This window comes from Crocodylus siamensis, chromosome 8, assembly GCF_052110815.1.
Source record: "Crocodylus siamensis isolate JL-2025a chromosome 8, ASM5211081v1, whole genome shotgun sequence".
In the NCBI taxonomy this organism is placed as follows: Eukaryota; Metazoa; Chordata; order Crocodylia; family Crocodylidae; genus Crocodylus; species Crocodylus siamensis.
In genome coordinates, this window is record NC_143402.1 from 38964563 (window position 1) to 38981814 (window position 17252).

The 17252-nt window shown below is 50.5% G+C and overlaps 2 protein-coding genes across 2 annotated transcripts; both read right to left on the bottom strand.

Annotated features, from left to right (window-relative positions):
• Nucleotides 1–2454: 2454 nt before the first annotated feature.
• Nucleotides 2455–9252, bottom strand: LOC149858285 (uncharacterized). Its single transcript, XM_090061457.1, has 6 exons — nt 8572–9252; nt 7498–7677; nt 6571–6759; nt 6151–6327; nt 5442–5583; nt 2455–4439 (listed from the first exon to the last, which is right to left on the bottom strand). The coding sequence occupies exons 1-6, from the start codon at nt 8671–8673 to the stop codon at nt 2986–2988; spliced, it is 2244 nt and encodes a 747-aa protein (XP_089917583.1). The 5' UTR covers nt 8674–9252; the 3' UTR covers nt 2455–2985.
• A 152-nt stretch (nt 9253–9404) lies between these two features.
• Nucleotides 9405–16855, bottom strand: TAF7L (TATA-box binding protein associated factor 7 like). The gene is made up of 11 exons (XM_090061463.1): nt 16717–16855; nt 15831–15909; nt 14864–14997; nt 14600–14726; nt 14276–14334; nt 12577–12649; nt 11960–12076; nt 11289–11477; nt 10992–11104; nt 10541–10600; nt 9405–10124 (listed from the first exon to the last, which is right to left on the bottom strand). The coding sequence occupies exons 1-11, from the start codon at nt 16780–16782 to the stop codon at nt 10080–10082; spliced, it is 1062 nt and encodes a 353-aa protein (XP_089917589.1). The 5' UTR covers nt 16783–16855; the 3' UTR covers nt 9405–10079.
• Between the last annotated feature and the right edge of the window lie 397 nt (nt 16856–17252).

Sequence of the window (17252 nt, forward strand, 5' to 3'; positions counted from 1 at the left end):
TGAGTGGCCTGCTGAGTAGGAATCACCCTGTTGTGGGGAGCTGGCTGGGCTGGGAGATGTTTGTTTGTTGGAAAGTGCTAACAGGCCTATTTGTTGTTCTGAGAGGAGAAAGGCAGATCTGAATGCAATGCTGGCTGGAGGTGGCCCTGGTGTGGAGCTGCAGAAGGAAGAAAAGCAAAAGTACCTCCAAAAATGGGTTAGCAGCTTCCACTGTGACCTCCCTCTTTGGGGTGCAAGCAAGAGCTCCACGTAAGACAGCACTAGTGTGTGCAGAAGCTGAGCTCCAGAGTGTTTATTTTTCCACTGAGCAAGTTGGTGCCTAGACAGTGAAGTAAAAGTGGTGTGAGGGGCTGGGAGGCCCTGCCCAGAAGTGCTTCCTGTGGCTTTACTAAAGCACTGCCACCTGGTACTTGCTTTGGCCCCAGGCACTCCCTGCACTCTGCCGTCCATCCATCCCACCCAGGGCATTCTGCTGCCTCAAACCTGCCCTGTGTCAACCAGGGACTCTTAATTCCCTCCTGCCAAACCTGTATTTGGTTCCCCACTTTCAAACGTTTTCTCCTTGCTGTGAGTGCAAGTCTAGGCCCTGATACAAACTTCCTGCTGGATAAAGGTAACAGCAGGGGACTCGCTATAAAGTCACTGTTTAAAGTTGATAGACTCCAATTTTCTGCCTGTGGAGCTTCCTCCTTCTGCCCCTCAAGAGTCTTTCCCTCATCCTCTTCTGGAAGGGCAGCAGTAGAGGATCAGAGATCTCTGTCCCTCCGCAAGTCCTGTGCCTAAAGGTTTGACCCAGACTGGCTATGCCCTCCTCTGGGACACTCCAGCACATGCAGAGTTGTGCTGTGCATGAGCAAAGTCAGGATTTCTGTTACTGCACTGGGATGGAGCTGGGAGGGGAACAAAGTGGCTAACACTGGAGTTACCATTTGCTTGGTTCTGTCCTCACTGGCTTCTCTCCATTTCTGCTCTGGAAAGAGAATAAATTTGTATTTCTATTGATATCCTGGCTGGTACTTCGGCCTCTTATTTCTCTGGGCTTCCCCTTCCCTCTGGAGGAGGGTTGCTGTGGTCTTCCCTGGTTGTCTCAGAGATTCCTTCTGCCAAGTGGCAGGTACTGAAGGACCCTCCCCTGTGGGCACATCTCTATGGAATTGTCCATTCCCAACTCCCCTTCCTGGCTTGTGCCTGGCCACCCTGTTCTTTGGTTCCCCATGGTGGTGTGTGCAAACCAGGTCTAGATCAGATTTGCTCAGATAACATGCATCTCTCCCCCGCCCCACCCCGGTCAGCATTTGCAGATTCCAGGGTGCATTTGGAAATGGAGCAGGCTGCTGCTTCTGTTCTCATGCCATCACCAGGACTAAAGGTTCTGCAGCAAGGTCTTCATTAGCAGTTCTGTCAGCGTGAGCCCACAGCATGCTCCAGCCTCTTCCCAAGCACTGCTGGTCCGGCGACCAGTCTGTCATTATCAGCAAGCAGGCAGGAGGCTGCAAGCACACTAGGGGAAGCCATAGTGCAGGAAGGAGGTGGCATTTCCCAGATCCCTTCTCTGCTCAGATCAGACTGGGGTTTGTTCTCTTCTTCCTGTCAATGCTCAGTTTACAAAGTGTCACCTGGCCTTTATAGTCTTAAGTTGCATGCTCCTGTTTGCAAAGCTTTTCTTCTGTGCAGTCGCAGCATAAATGAGCAAACAAACAGGAGCCACTGGGTGCCTAAAGAAATGTCCACACTCCCCACCCTATCACTCTTCTGGTGTGACCTTCTCTACCAGGGTTGTTTTCAGCTAGCAGGTTACCACTGCCTCTCCTTCACTCTAACAGCACTAGGCATGTTCATCTGGAAGCACAAAGTGCTTTGCAGATGTTCTTTGGCCAGGTCTAAAAAATGCAAATGCGCAAACTGAGACACTAAGGCAAAGGACTGGCCCTAAAATCAGAGAGAGTCTAGGAGCTTTAACACTCAGATTTACCCTCCCTCTATTGTTTATAGACTGAAGCCAGGTCTCTGCAATCGAGAGCAAAGAATTTTTTTTTTTCAGGGCCCTATTCAGTTTCTTCCACCTGCTCCATCTGGACAGCCCATCCATTGCCTCCGGTGAGAATCCACTTGGGTCTCTGGAGTGCCTGAAACCTTCTCTCCCCACTATCAACAAGGAGCAAAGTGCAGCCTAAGTCAATGGGGAAGGGAAAGGCTCATAGTTAGAGCAAAGTAACTCTTTCTGCGTTCTGCCCTTGGACTTCAGCCTGCACATCCCACAGGATGGGGATTGCCTGAATACTGGGCAAAGATGCAGGGCCGCCATGTACAGGAGGACCCTGCTTGGGAGTTGTGCATAGACAGCACAGCTTTCCTGCTGATACAAGCACTTGGCCTGCAGGACCAGCCTGTGAACATATGTAACTGCTGCCTCAAAGATGCTGGCAACATCCAGGAAAGAGTACAGCCAGAGCCTTGCCAAAAAAGTGCTTTATTTCTCAGGAAACAAACTCAACAGCAGAGACATGAGGAAGACTTTCAGAGGAGCCAGGGCTGATGACTGCGTGGGGCAAGGGGGCCTGGCTCAGGCTGCGAGCACAGAGACGGTTTGGGGAACAGGAAGCATCTGTCATACTCTGAAGGTAGAGAGAAGGAGATGACATTGATAGCACTGGCTCCTGCCACCCTGGCTGTGGTGATTCCTCTGATCTCAGCAGGCAGTGAAGCCCTGACAGGAAGGGAAGCACCATGTACCCCAAAGACCTGGCAGGCACCAAAGAGCTCAGTCGTCTTTCAGGAAGCCTAGCCCTGGGGGCCAGAGGCTCTTTTAGGGCAGAGGAGCTCCAAATGGTGCAGCCCATCCCGCTATACCCATCCCCTGTTCAACTCTGTCCTGCATAGGTTGAAGGAAGCTTGACCCACCCGTGTTCCCCCACTTGACGAGGAGCATGCGCCTTCAGTGCTGGCCTCATTCCAGTTTGTTGGCCAGGAAGTGTCTGATACTTCTCAGCAGTCTTCTTGAGGTTTCCTGCCATGGTCTCTCCCCTGCCATGTCCTCTCCTCTAAGCTCTGCTCTGCTGTCTTGGAGAAGCAGTGCCCTTCAGCTCTCCCTTCCCATTCTCCATCCACCTCTGGGCTCCCTCCTTGGCTTTCTGCCACAGGCCCCTCACCAGAGCCACCTTTTCCAGGGCTTGGCTCTACAGCCTGCCCCTCTATCCCACACTTCCTTTGGCCTTCCCCTGTTCTGCCTTTGCTGCAGCTCCTGTGCTTTGTTTGTTCTGTCTGCTCTTCCTTCTCTGCTATGTTTTCTTCTCCATCACCTGTATCTCCCACACTTCCACTGTCCCCAAAATTCCCTTGGTCTGATCCTTCCACAAGGCTTGTCTCTGCCCCAGAACTGCCTTGCCCTGGTTCTTCCCCTCTTGTGCTCTCTTCTCTGAGCTCCTCCTCTCTTGTCCTACTCTCTTGACCAGAGTTCCTCTGGTCTGGTCCTTCCATCCATGTTTCTGCAGTCCCTTCTCCATGTCCTGTCTCCCCTGCCCCACTGCTGCCTAGGTCTGGGTCTTTCTTTGGAGTGCTTTTTTCCCCAAGTTTTGCCTCTTCAGTTCCCTTCTTGGCCTTGAAGGTCCCATGGCCTTGGACTTTCTTCTTTCCTTCTAAGTTCCCCTCCCCAAGTCCCACCTTTTCTGCCCCTGAATTGCCCTGCTCCAATTCTTGCATCTTGGTGTTCTCTTCCCCAGGCATTGAGTCTCCCAGCCCTGTATTTCTCTTTTCTGTTTCTTCCCTCTGCCAGCTCTCCTCCTGTTCTTCCTCCTCTATCCTTGCCTCTGGCACAGAATTCTCCTGCTCCTGTTTTTCCCTGTCTTTGGTCTCATCTGGGACCTCAGAGTTCCCTTGGTCTGGTTCTTTCCTTTGTTTGGTCTGGCCAGGGACTTCTGCAGTCCCAGAATTCCCCTGGTGTGGTTCTTCCCTCTGTCTGTTCTCTCCATGTTCCTCCTCCTCCTCCATTATCTCTGCCCTAGAACTCACCTGACCAGGTCCTTCCCTCTGCCTGTTCTCTTTAAGTCTTGCTGCTTCTACCCTCAGCTCTTCCCTTGAATTCTCTTGGTCAGCTTCTTTCCTCTCTGCTCTGAAGCACTCTGTTCCCAATCCTGTCTCTGACTTTTCCCGACCTCTGCCTCCCTCCTCACTACCAGCTGTAGCATCCCCACCTCCTGCCTGCTGCTCTTCCCCTGTTGCTGCTCCCTCAGGCTGAGGCTGCTGAAAGAGCCCCTGGTATCTCTTGCAATCTTCAACATGTTTTTTCCTCATCCTTTCTCCCAAGATCTTCATCTCTTTTTTCGCAGCTGCTGCCATTGATGGATCCAGCTGAGCTGCCTGCAAGAAGTCATTCCGTGCCTCCTTTTCATTCCAGACAGCAGCGTGGGCCTTTGCACGCTTGAAATAGGCCTTTGCATTTTCTATAAGAGTGGAGAAAAACTGAGGTGAGCTCTCCTCCTGTTCAGCTGTCCCAAGCTCTGACCCATATCCAGCACCTCTGCCCACAGAAGATGGCCATACAGGTCTCCTGCTGGAGCCCAACAGCCCTTCTGAGCCTTCCAAATGGATAAGCAAGAGCAGACTTAGTCTCTGCTTACTCCTTTAGCAAGAGCAGCAGGGTATGGGAGCCCACACTTGCTGCACAGTTTTACTCTCTTCTTGTCCCCTGACACCCAAAACAAGTCCAGTGTCCAGTCTGCAAAGGCAGATCAACTGAAGCTGCTCCATCTGGTCCAGTATCCTAGCTTTGGCCAGTACTAACCACTTCACAGGAAAGTGCATGAAACTGCAACATGGACAATTATAGCATGGCCTCCTGAGTGGGGAAGCTTCTTAGGAGCCCCTATCAGTCAGGGGGGTTTATTCATGCACTGGACCATGAAGGCTTTATATCCAAGCATGAGATGTTCTCATAGTCCATGCTGAATTTCTAAAATCCTCCTAAGCTCTGAGCTTCTGTCTGGTGATGAGTTCCACAGTCTAAATCATGCCTGGTGTAAAGTGTTTCCCTTTCACTGCAACCTAGAGTTCTCAGAGGGGAAAACTGGTGGATGAGAGACCTACCCCATCTCTCAGCCAGAGTGCAAGCTCCTCCCCAGCCTGGGAATGGCTCTGACACTCTGCAGTAGAAGGTTAGCTTATATTGCTGGCTCTGCCACTGCCCTCATCAAGAGGAGCTTCAGCTGCAACTAAATTCTATGGCCAAACCTCACATAGGCAGTGCAACTTGTGGGCAGGAGAAGCTCAACAGAGGATGCTAAGCTTCCTAAGTGAAAGAGGCAGAGTAGGAGGTGGCATCTGAGGGAGCAGTTAAAGAAAATTAGGTCTTGGGGATTAGAAGCAGGACAGAGGCCACTTCTTGCCAGGACTGAAGGGATTAGAGTCTGGGAGGCAGGTGGAGGGGCCTACTCTACTGCCCTTACCATGGTTTTTCTGAAGGATCTCAGTAGTGTGCTCCAAGACCTCATAGTACTCGCCCAGCTCCAGCTGGCACTGGCAATAGTTCAGCATGAGGGGTGTCATGAGATTCTGCAGCTTCAGCCAGTCCTCCTCCCAGGGCTTCTCCTGCTCACAAAGCCAGCAACATGCAGGTCAAGGTGTGCTGCTCTCCAAGGCAGGTGTCATACGTAGCTGGGGAGCATCCTAGCAATGTTCCAAGGCAGCTGAACAGACAGGTTTGGTAAGTGGAGTCCACTGGCTCCAATGGGGTGAGACACCCTGAATACACCCTCTGCTAGCCACACTTGCATGCCCTTTAGGTACCTCTCTGGTTCAATGGCCAGTCTGGAGCACTCACAGTGAGCCCTGATCACCCACCTCACGCTTTCCATTTGCTTATTTTATTTATGGGATTTTGTACCAGGGAAGACCTAAAACAGGCCTAGAAGTACCAGACTCAGGGAGCAACCACACTGTGCAAAGCAATGGTTGACTAAGATCTTTCTAGCTTAGAAGAATTGCTTGGCTCCCCTTCCCGGTGGAGGACAGCAGGCTGGTAGGTACCACAGCTCTGCACCACAGGCATGACCTGTGCAGGTGGTGGCAGCACAGTTGAGGAACTGAGGAGGGAAGTGTTACCGGCTTGTCTGGGCTACACCCCCTGCAGCTGTTGGTCACCATGTGGGTGCTCACCTTGGCTTGCAGGTTCCGGAGGCAGATAACAGCTTCCTGGTACTTCTCAGCTGCCTCACGGTACTTCTTGTGCAGGACAAGCCGGTTGCCCTCGCTGTGCAACACAGGCACTGCTGCCAGCTTCTCCTCTTTGCTCATGGCCCATGTGTCTCGCTTGTAGGCAGAAGGATCATCTACCTGGGGAGGGGGAGGGATAACCCTGCATGCACTCACCCTGAGTGCTCCTCAAGTCTCCTTATAAGCACTGTTGCTTGCCCTTCCCTGCCCCCCTCCCCCACAGCCCCAGAGGAGCTACCTGTCTGGACAATTTTGAGCACTACTGCATTGAGCAGGAGCTGTGCTTCACCCGATCACTGCCCTCAAAACCTTTTACCCTCCACCCCCGTCACCCCCTAGCCACCTCTCCCCTCACAGCCTCACTTTGAAAAGCTCCATGATGAAGATGAGGGGCTGCGGTGTCCTCTGTAGTTCATCCAGGTCCTCATAGCCTGTGCTGTGGTAGTCAAACATGTTCCCCATCCCACAGCGGTGCTTTTGTCCCTCTAAGGGGTCCTTGCCCTCTGCAAGTCTCCTCATGCCCTTGGAGACCAAGGCATACATGCCTGTGTGCTGAAGAAGAGGAAGCCTCTGTTCAGGTACATATACAAAACTTGCTCTCCTTGCTGTGGCCACAGGGAGGTCATGACCAGGGTATGCCTGGTGCTTTTAGTTGGGGAGTTTAAGGGGAACCCCTGCTCAGCTGGCCAAGTAGGAGAGGCACAATCTGAGTCTGGGGCCTGGAGTCTAGCACAGGCATGGGGGTGCTATGAAAATGGCTGTACAGATCCCCTCCTCTCCAAGCTAATTCCTAGTCTGCTAATCTGTAGCCTCCACTGTGCCCCATGTTATGATCCCTGAGGGGGCCAGGTGCATTAGCAAAACAAGTATGAGGTATCTGTACACATCCAAGGGTGACCTGAAGCCCCATTTTGCAAGTTGCTCCCAGATGATCCAACTGTCAGTGGGTATTTGGTCATTTGCACTCTCAGGGGTTGAGGCCAAGCAGATGGTACTGACCACATCACTCCCTTGTGTGCCTTTGGCAGTAGGAACTGGTGCACTTGGACCATGCAAGCCTGGTGGACTGCTAGGCTTGGGCAGCCTTAACCTGGGCTCCTTACCTAAAATCCCTGGGGAAACTATCACTGCTTAGTGAAAGGCTGGTGATTGGGTTGAGGGCCTGCTTGAACCCGAGGGAGGTGGATGTGCACCTGCCATGTGGTTCATGGGCTTGTGTGTGTATGTGCACACACGAATTTTGGCATGGGTGGTGGGTCTCAGGAATTGAAGCCTGGGTACATCACTCACAACAGCATCACACCAGAACTCTGCCACCTCTCTGATGCGCATGGAGGTCAGCAGCGTCTCCCACACCTCCATCTTAAACATCTTCCCCATGATGATCTCCATGGGGATACCAGACTCTCGGCTGTCGTCGATCACCGTGCGCTCAAAGTCATCTTTCAGTGTCTGGAAGTGGAATGTGATCTGCCTCAGGGAGAGATCAGGGCAGAGTGGGTCAGTCCCGGGGCACTTAGGTAGTTCCTTCCTCTCCTCCCCCACCCTGCCCTCAAGGAGACAGGCTCACAAGCATCCAGATCAGCATAAATTCTCTCACCATGCCCCCCCACGTACAGTGAAAACAGAGCACCTCCTGCCTGTTTCTTAGAGTCTGTGAGATGCTCCTCATGCTAACTTCTTCCGTGTCCAGCTGCCATCTGTGGCTGCCCCCTTTAGCCCAACACAAATCAGACTAGTAGCAAGAGGTCCCTCAGCAATACCCTGCCAGCATCTGTCTGGTGCAAACTTCGCAGCAGGGATGCTGAAAGCTAATAGTCAAGTAACTCCTCCAGTCCCACTGCTGGACAGCAGTTAAGTGGCACTATTACACCCATTGTCATCCCCCTGGGTACAGTATTTGGGTGGATGATGTCACTGCCAGACACCTTTATGCCCTCTGTTTGCAGTGAATTCATGGAGCTCCAGACCATGATGGATTATAGCAGCAAAACTGTCAGCTGAATCCCAACTGCTTGGCCTCTTGCAGCTGTTGATGATGGAGGCACACAGAATACAGCTGGAATACCAGAGCCCAGGTGGAGAACAGAGTGAAATACCTGCTGCCTGGTAAACACCTTTAATTCCATCTTGAATGGCTGGAAGAATTCACCTGTGTTGGGTTTGGTTCTGATTTAATGATGCGCACTTCTAAGAGGCCCTGGAGCAGGTAGACTGCAGTAGTAAGTGTCTTAGGTCACCACTCAAAGCAGAGCAGTAGGGAGGGGCTGCTAGGGATTCCCACTGCCCACTGCTCTAGGGGTAAGGACATCCCTGCCCACTCTGGCGCCTCTTAGCTAGCAGAGATGCCCCTGGCACGATTACCTTACTCCCATCTTGGAATGTTGGCAGCTGCCCACAGCCTCCGTGCAAAATCTTCTTCTTGACACCCGGCACGTTAAGAAGGTACGTTGCATCCATTATCATGCAGGCAGAAGGTCTTCCCCTGAAGAAGTGGACTGGACACAGTTCTGTGCTCTCTCTCTACAGCTCTCCTCATAGTACCTTCATCTCCTGCCTACAAGAGCTCTCTCCCCCCCCGTCTCATCTCAGTAGCCTTCGATACCTCCTAGCTGGCTCAAGGCTGCAACATTGCCCTAAGAGTCCCAACTTCCTCTGCCCTTCAGGACCATGGGTCTTTATATGCAGTAAGCCTCCCCCCTGAATGGTGGGGGCTGTTAGCAGTTATCCTTCCCTACCCATCTATCTTTGCCTCACTGCTCCCTTTTCTACAGTACAGAAAAGCCCATGCCACACCCTCTGCCTGTCCCCAAATACCATCTGATGCATTCTGACAGCTGCAGATGGGAGCTGCCTTTCTAATCCTCTTCCCACCCTGCTAGGTTAATCTCAGATTTGCCTCCCTGATCTGCCAAGATTAGAAAAGGTTCCATTCCTTCTGCAGTCCTTGCCCCCCTCCTTTCCCCATTAATCTTCTAGCAGTTTCTATGTGCTCTTGTATGCAGAGCTTTCTCTCTCTAGCTAGTCTCCTTTTCCATCCCCAACCAAGCAAGAGCAATCTCAGCATTATGAGTCTGGCCAAGCTGCAGCAGCATCAGAACACCATCACAGAGCAATATGTACAGGCCAACTCCAGATGACACTGGGAGCTTGCCAGCCATAAGACAGTTCTGGAGACAAGAGAATTAAGGGGCACACTGAGTTGGAAACATGCTTTATTGGTTGTTTTTCTTAAAGTCAGCACAGGAACAAGATGCCAGCAGAACAGCTCCACTTCTAAAGTCCACTAAAGACTAAACCCATGTGCAAACTTCTCAGGTAACACTGGTTTTCAGGGTGAGTGTAGGGTAGCCACTCTGTAGTGAGCTGTCTGGGCTGTCCTTACAGGCATACATAATGCTGGGAAGTCCATGCCCATTGCTTGGATGGCACAGCCACGCTCTCAGCAGCATCCCAAAGGATTCTGGAAACAAAAGACGACAAGACCCAGAGCAATATCAGGGAGCAGAGACCCTCTGACACAAAGCTTCAGAGTTTTCAACAACTTCCAATTAGAAAAAAAAATGGATGAGACTATTTTCTTGATAGCCCTTGTCAGTACAGCTAAACTACCAGGAATATCTGTTGTAAAGGAACAAACTCCAGGTCAGTTCCTTTCCTCAACATTAGGGGGCTGGCTGCATTATCCAGAATGAGACAGGAGCTCTAGAAACACTGTTCCCGGAGAATGAACAAGAGTCACTTATCAACCAAGTCTGGGAAGGTCAAGCCAGTAACCTGAGAGCTTTGGCACCAAGGGTGACTCCTAAACTCATGGGTGAAGCTTCTGGCTCAGCACACTGCTTGCCCAGAGGTACAGGGAGCTCCTGCCCTCATTTCTCCATCAGGGATTCAAGCTGTTCCTGCAGAGTGACCAGCTGTGGAGAGAGGGTTGGGAGAGAAAGGCACAAGCTATTACAAGGATATTACACTGCTGTAAGTCCTTGCATTTTCCCTCCTCAGACCAAAAGGCTAACAACATTCTCATAGCCGTACAGCACTTCCCAGACAACTGCATCACCAAACTACTGGTCTATCCAGGCACCTATAGATAACTGAGGTCTCTCAGTCATTCCTGATCAAATACAACCTGGCTTCACTCATGGCTTCTGGTGAGATCAGAGCCTGAAGTGGCACAGTGAAGGACGTGGAGTGCTTTCAATGAAATTCTTAGAAAAGCAGGCAACTTGTCACTTCCTGCTAAGCAAGTATGGCTCAGTGTTATCTCATAACATGGCACGTGTCACTTTCTTCTACAAGGACGCAAAGGGGTCAATAACATAGGTCCTCTTACCTGCTGCTTTTCTCGTTCTTCCTGCTGTTTGAACTCATCCAACACAGCCTGCAGACGGGTCTGGAAAGTGACAAACCAGAATATGATTGCTAAAGCTCTTGCCAAGGACCGCTTAGCCAATGGGAACAAAACAACACCCTGCAATCTGACAGGCTGTATGGGGAGCAGAATGCAGCATGGGTCTCAAGACCCTTTATCTTCTGCTGCAGGTTTGTGGCTTATTCTGCATTAGTCACAGCTGAGTCACATGGCTGGCTGGCTGGCTGGCACACTTCCTTATAGGCACATGAATCTTAATTCCACAAAAGGGAAGGACTTTGGTTTCTCCAGGACAATGGTTGATGCTTGTTAAGAGTCAAAGCCTGCACAGCCTCCACTTAGCTGACTGGGACTCCTGAGGAACACAAGTTTCACATAGGAAAGAGGGTCCCCAGGGCCAGACAGCACTTACCTTGAGAGCCAGGTTCTCTACTTTCATAATGAGATCTTCCTGGCGCTTTCTCCGCTCCTGGGTCTCCTGGAGTTTACTTTTCAGGTTGTCAATCTGCTTCTGGATCCCCATGGCTAAAACATAAAGAGCTCAGGACTTACAGCAGACCCAGTCCATAAGCACAGTTGAACTGTATCACAAGCAGAATCATATAGCAGTCCTCCACACCCTGACACAGTGCTGATTCACTAAGGGAAAAGTCCAGGTTCAGCACACCAAAAACAGCCCATCCTGGCTGCAGACTGCCCTGTGACTCACCAATCTGGTTTGTACCCTCACTCTCCTGTTGCTGTCCATTGGATTCGTTTAGCTTGTCCTGCAACTGCCTCTCCAAGTCTTCCTCTGTGTCCATGATGTTCAAATCTTCGTCATCATGATGATCTCTCTCATCTTCATCTTCACTGCTGCTGCTGATGTCATTAAAGATCTCCCGCAGTTCATCATGTTCTAGTGGTTTGACACAGAAGGAAAATAAGGAAAATAGTTGAAGAAGGTGCACTGGATTCAACAGTAATCTACAAGTCTCTCCTAAGATGCCACATATGCCCTTGGCTTTCAGGAACAGTGCTCTGTACTGAATGCTTATCTAAATACATTTCTACCTTCCTTAAGTTTGCTTTGATTCATTAGGAAATTCTAACCCAGGTCCAATGGACTAGAAGTAGGTGAATTGAAGACCAAGGAAGATCTATTTTTCTGCTTTTATAAAACAGATACTGTTACAGCAAATACATATCTGTTCCAGAAACTTGGGGAACTGTGCCAGTTCTCTCCCCCCAATGAATGCAGCCTTGGTGTTCAGCTCTGCTCATACAGTCAAGTCAGCTCTCCAGTTTGAGGCCACCCTTGTGTGCAAAAGAAGGTGGTGACCCTGCCACCTGACAGGTAAATACTTTTGCTAAATTAAGCACTGATCTCTTCTAGTGTACCTGATGAGCCGTGGCCTTGTTTGTGTCCAGACATCCCCGGAGAGGAGATGTCCAGACTGGTGAGCGAACCATGGTTGTCTGCTTCCTTTGTCTCATCTTCAGCAATAACCTCCCAGCCTGACAGCAGATGCACAAGAGTCAAGGGATAACAACAAAAGGTAATGTCTGCGGAGAGACCCCTGCAGCTACATCCAGGGCTTTTCCAGTTAAAACAACACCGGGGGTAAGTAACTCCATCCTATATTTCAACAAGCCCCTCTAATTCTGGGCATAGTTGTTACAGACACCCAGGTTTGGCCAATCTGGGCATTCAGGTATCTCTTCTTTTCTCTTCTCAGCAGATATTACAGCAAGTTATTGTACTGTCAGGAGCATCAGCTGCAAATACATGGACATTACTCACAAAGTGCTGTGACAAATGCCAAGAGGAGGTTGCTGAGAAGCAGCAGATTTTGAACAGACTAAAGGTAAAACTCTAAACTTCAGTGTCTGTCATCTGCTCAGCTTCTGTTTGCTCTTACTACCCATGTGTGCAACAGGCTGAACTTCTCTGTCTGGTGGCTCCTTCTAGCCTCCCTCAGAAGCTGTTCAGCAGGGTTTCTCCCGAGAAAGGATACGGACACTGACAGCCTCAGCGTCTGTGCTCAGCAACCGCTTCACCTCCTTTTCCACATCTGGAGACTCAATGTACTGGGCAAGGGAGAGAGAATGGAGCAGGGATATTGTCAGACATCTTTGAGCAGACAGTTCTGGCTCAGGGGTTTCTTGCTCTCTGGCTGCCTCCCAGTACTTTACCTCATCTTATTCTTTGCTTGTCAATTAGCATATTCCTGCCCCTCACAAGCTCTCCAATGACGCTACCTGCCTCAGGTCAGCATCCCATCTTCCTTTCCTCTTCCTCAAAGCTTCTGGGTTGAGCCGAGTACCCTCAATGACCTGACTTCAGCTCCTCTTGGAACACTCCCAAGTACCTCTTAAGAAACCAATCTATGTGGCATGTCAAGTCTTGAGGCTGAATGCATTTATGAAAGGCCCCTCCAAGGGGCTGGGGCCTGGAACAGAGCTGTGATTTGCTCCCCACACACCCCTGCCTGTGGAACTGGCAAATGGGGTACAGCCACCTAGGGAGTTTTGGCGTGCTGTGGCTGGGGTGTCCATGAAAGGCCCCTCCATTTTGTTCTCAGTTCTAAAGTGAACTAAACAATCATACGAAGTTTCACTTTTTATTATTAAATTAACCAGAGGGTTTTTGCATCTACTGACCGCCCCCCCCGTGAAATTCTATGAAATATGAACTTTAATTTCTACCCAGGAGAACTTTTACAATCTTTTCTAAGATTCCTGACGAAGGGTGTTTGTGCCTGAAAGCTTGCAATTAAAGAATTTTTTTTTGCAAAAATCTTGTTGGTCTAATAAGAGATATCACCTCTGTCCATGAGCCCTAGTGCATCACTAGGCTTTCTCCTACAGGAAAGCAAGAACGTTCTGCGAGACCAGGGGTTCTGAGAGACTGGTTTTCCCTAACATCAAAATGTAACATTGCTCCATCATGCGTCTGAGAGAAGAAATAAATGCAAAGCACAAAAACAAATCCATCCAGCCTAGTGATACAATCATCAGCCACTTTGCAGAGCTCTTTTTTGCTCCACAGACCTTTACTAATAAGGGCATTTGCATAAAGTTATAACCTTGACAGGATAATCTGCATGTGCCATAGCCCAGGCTGCTGCCTACACCTGGCCTGGACAGGGCCAAGGGACCTGCCACAGGCTGGATCTGGCTCACAGGCCATATTTTGCCCACCCCTGAGTTAGTTACAAATCCCTAAAATATGGGGCTAAGACCAGTTCCTAAGCCAGGGCCATCCAACTGGTGATAACATGCAGCTCCTGGGCTGCTACCCAGCTGCTGCTTTTTCTATTGCTCTGGCTGCAGCCAGAGGCTCTAGGCTCCCTGCTTCTCCTTCAGCTTTTGTTTCTTGCTTTTCCCCCAGGGGCAAGGATGGTGCAGCCCATGGCACTGGGACAGCCTGCAGTGCAGCAGCAGCAGATGTGAGCACTACCCACACATGCAGTGCAAAGAGATACATGTTTTGGGGCATGTTGTGTATGCAATGTGGGCAGGGGAGGGGGAGGCATGTTGGGAGGATGCAGCAATGCAGTCTGGAGGCCTATGGCTTGCACTAGTGCAACCCTAGGGTATGTGGCCTCCTACCACTTTGAATCTAGAAAGCCCTGTCCTAAGCTAGTGACCCAGCACTGAGAGCTTCTCCCTTTCCCAAGCTTGGTTGCTGGCACTGCAATGGACACAGCTCACCTTTTTCTTGGCTGTCTTCCTGAATCGCCTCTTTCTTACGTTCTTCAGTGGAAGAGTAACTGGAATAAAGGAAACAGCTCATGTGTGCTAGTGGATACCAAGGGGAAAGGTCACGTAAGTGGCAAATTCAGTAAGTCTGAATGGAGTGAGTCTGAGTGATGCAGCAGCTCTCTCAGAAATGATGAGATGAGGAAATGCTTCTCACCTGTCCAGGAGTAAGAAGGCATGACAGATTCTGCCTGTACTACTAAGGGTGGGCAGGAGGGACAGTTATGAGCCTGGGAGTAGGCTGGCATAGGATAAAGTTGCAGCTCCTCTACTCACTGCCATGGTTCCAGATGAATTTCTTCTCTCTGTCCTTGTCCTTTTTTTTGTTTGCCTTGGGGTCAGTACTCACAGTTGGCTCTTCCACAGGAGGGTAGAGATCACCATCCACAGTGCACACAAGCATCTAGAGTCCCCCAAAACACAAATAAGTTTACTGTATGGTGAGATCGTAGGGTTGATGGCATGTGGTACTGGTGAATCCAAAAAGAGGGAGTGAGCAAAGAGGACAGGAAAGCTGCAAGAAGGGCTAGCCATACATACCTGGCAAATGTCTGCTGTCTTGTAGAACGTTTTCTTATCAATGGTTTTTAAGCTCTCAATGATGCAGGGCAGGTCTACCGATTTGGCAGCCAGAGGGACACGGTCCACACGGACGATCCCATGACGTCCATCTGCTGCAAAAAGCCAAAGAACAAACCAATGGTGTGGGTAGCCCTGCTGGATGGGCAGACTGCATGCTCTGTCCCTGGGCCACTGTTTAGAAACTCCTAAAACTTTCTTGAAAACTGAAGGTGCAATAAACTGTCAGGTTTTCTTGTTAAATTTAAGACATCCTTTGCAACAAGGTGAGAAGACATGGCCTGACCTTGAAGCAGAGAAATAGCTGTGGGTTGCATCCTCCAATTGCTTTTGGTTTCTCCACAGCAGATCTGGGAATTTGCTGATACAGCAATAGTGAAAAAATATATCAGTATATCCTCCAGGATCAAAGGCCCACGGCCTTGCTCCTTAGATCAGCTTTACCCATGCAATCACGCATCCCCTGAACCAACACCATTTTCTCTTTAGGATCACAAATATCCACGTCAGTTTCTCTGGGAAACAGTATACAAGGCAGACAGGAAGTTAAGTTTCCTGGAGTGCACAGAAGCTTGTGTTGGTTAGCTGAAGCATACTGCTGCTGGTTTCAGCTCTATCCTGTGCTATTTGCACTATGCAGCCTTGAGCTGTCTAATATGCTGTAAGATACAGCTTTGTCTCCAGGGCTCCCGAGGGGTGGTCTGAGGACAGTTCCTGCTTAGAGACTAGACACCTTCACCAGTAGTCTGCTGGAAAGGCCATTCTATAGTGCAGCACAGCTGAGAGCTCCCTCCCTAACATTTTGCCTGCGTGATGAGCAAAACCTTGAAGGCTCTTCTTCCTTTGTACTCTGCATATTAAGTCCCCTTCTTCTGAGGCCTCCAGTACTCCTGCTTCTTCCTTAGAGGAGCTCATCTTACATACTCACGATGTAACTCAATGGTGAGTCTGTCTTTGAGGTTGACACTGCCAGACTGAACCGCCCTCCGCACAGTAGAGGCATATTCCTGAGAGAGATGAATGAGATGTGACAAGACCTATGTATGTTCTCTGGGAAACATAGCTGCTCTCAAATATGTCCACCTTTAAACCAGGCTGTTATCCTAATAGAGAAACCCAACCAAGAGGCCACACTATAAATGGTAGCAGCATTGCTCCCAGAGCACATCACAGCCCATAAGTTAACACACTCTGAAAATGGTACACGGTCCCTTGGAAAACAGAAACCAGATGGGGTTTTTATCGGCTGTTTACATCCATTTCATGGATGAGGCAGCCAAGCAACACTTTCATGGAACATGAGATGCCCTTCTCAGGATTATAGGTCAAGGCAAAGTTAAAGAGCTGTACCTATAAGGATTCATTTGTTAGTCAAAGGGAATGCATCTGTGAGGTCTTTTGAGAGGCTTCCCCTGCACCCCGCAAACAAGGCATTTATTGAACAAGATTATTTGCACCAAGAAGGACTGACAGGACTGGTCAGCAGCAGTGACCCAGCACTTATGCATGCTTTGGTGTGCTTTGTAGGGCATTTATTCCACAAGGTCCAAGTAGCAGAGCACAAAATGCATCTCGCAGAAGTACCAGGTATAAGGGATACATGATACAGGGGAGTCACTCTCCCTCTGCCCCAGAGTCTGCAGAATTCTCAGTTTCAATCTCCTGAAACTCTTTCCTCACAAACTGCACTTTCCACCCACCAAACTCCACCAAACAGGGGCCAAGCTGGGCTCTCAGGAGCTTGGTGCCAGCCTCACATGGGACCTCTCCCACCATGGCATCTTTAACTCAGGCCTAGCCCATGCATCTCTTACCGGAGGCAGGCGCAGAACAAATTGGCTCTCCAGCTCATGGGGAGCGTCGTCCTTGCTCTTGCTCATCTTGTGTTCTTGAGTTCAGAAAAAAGCAATGAGCAGCCAGAGGGCTGCTCAACTCCCATCTCCCTGGGGTAACACAAGACCCCAAGAGCCCCTTGGCTGTACGGAGACAATGGGTAACAGACGCTGCTGGAAAGGACGTTTCTGAGCGAAGGGCCCGTTCTTCCCAACACCTAGGTAGCCCACCGGGTCTGGGCAGCAGGTCCCGAACGGGCAGCCGGCGCTGCCCCAACGAGCTCAGCCCTCGCACCTCAGAAACGAGCCCCGCAGCAGCAGCGTGCGGAGCGGGCTCAGGCCCTTGCTCCCACTGGCCCTGGCCCCGGCCCCGGCCCCGGCCCCGGCCCCACTGCTCTCCCGGGCGCTTCGATTCCTAACAACAGGTCGGAATAACGACCCCGCCAGAAACGGAAACGGGCCGGGACCAGGCTGAGGAGGGCGGGGCCAGACGGGCCCGAGCACGGCCGCAACACTGG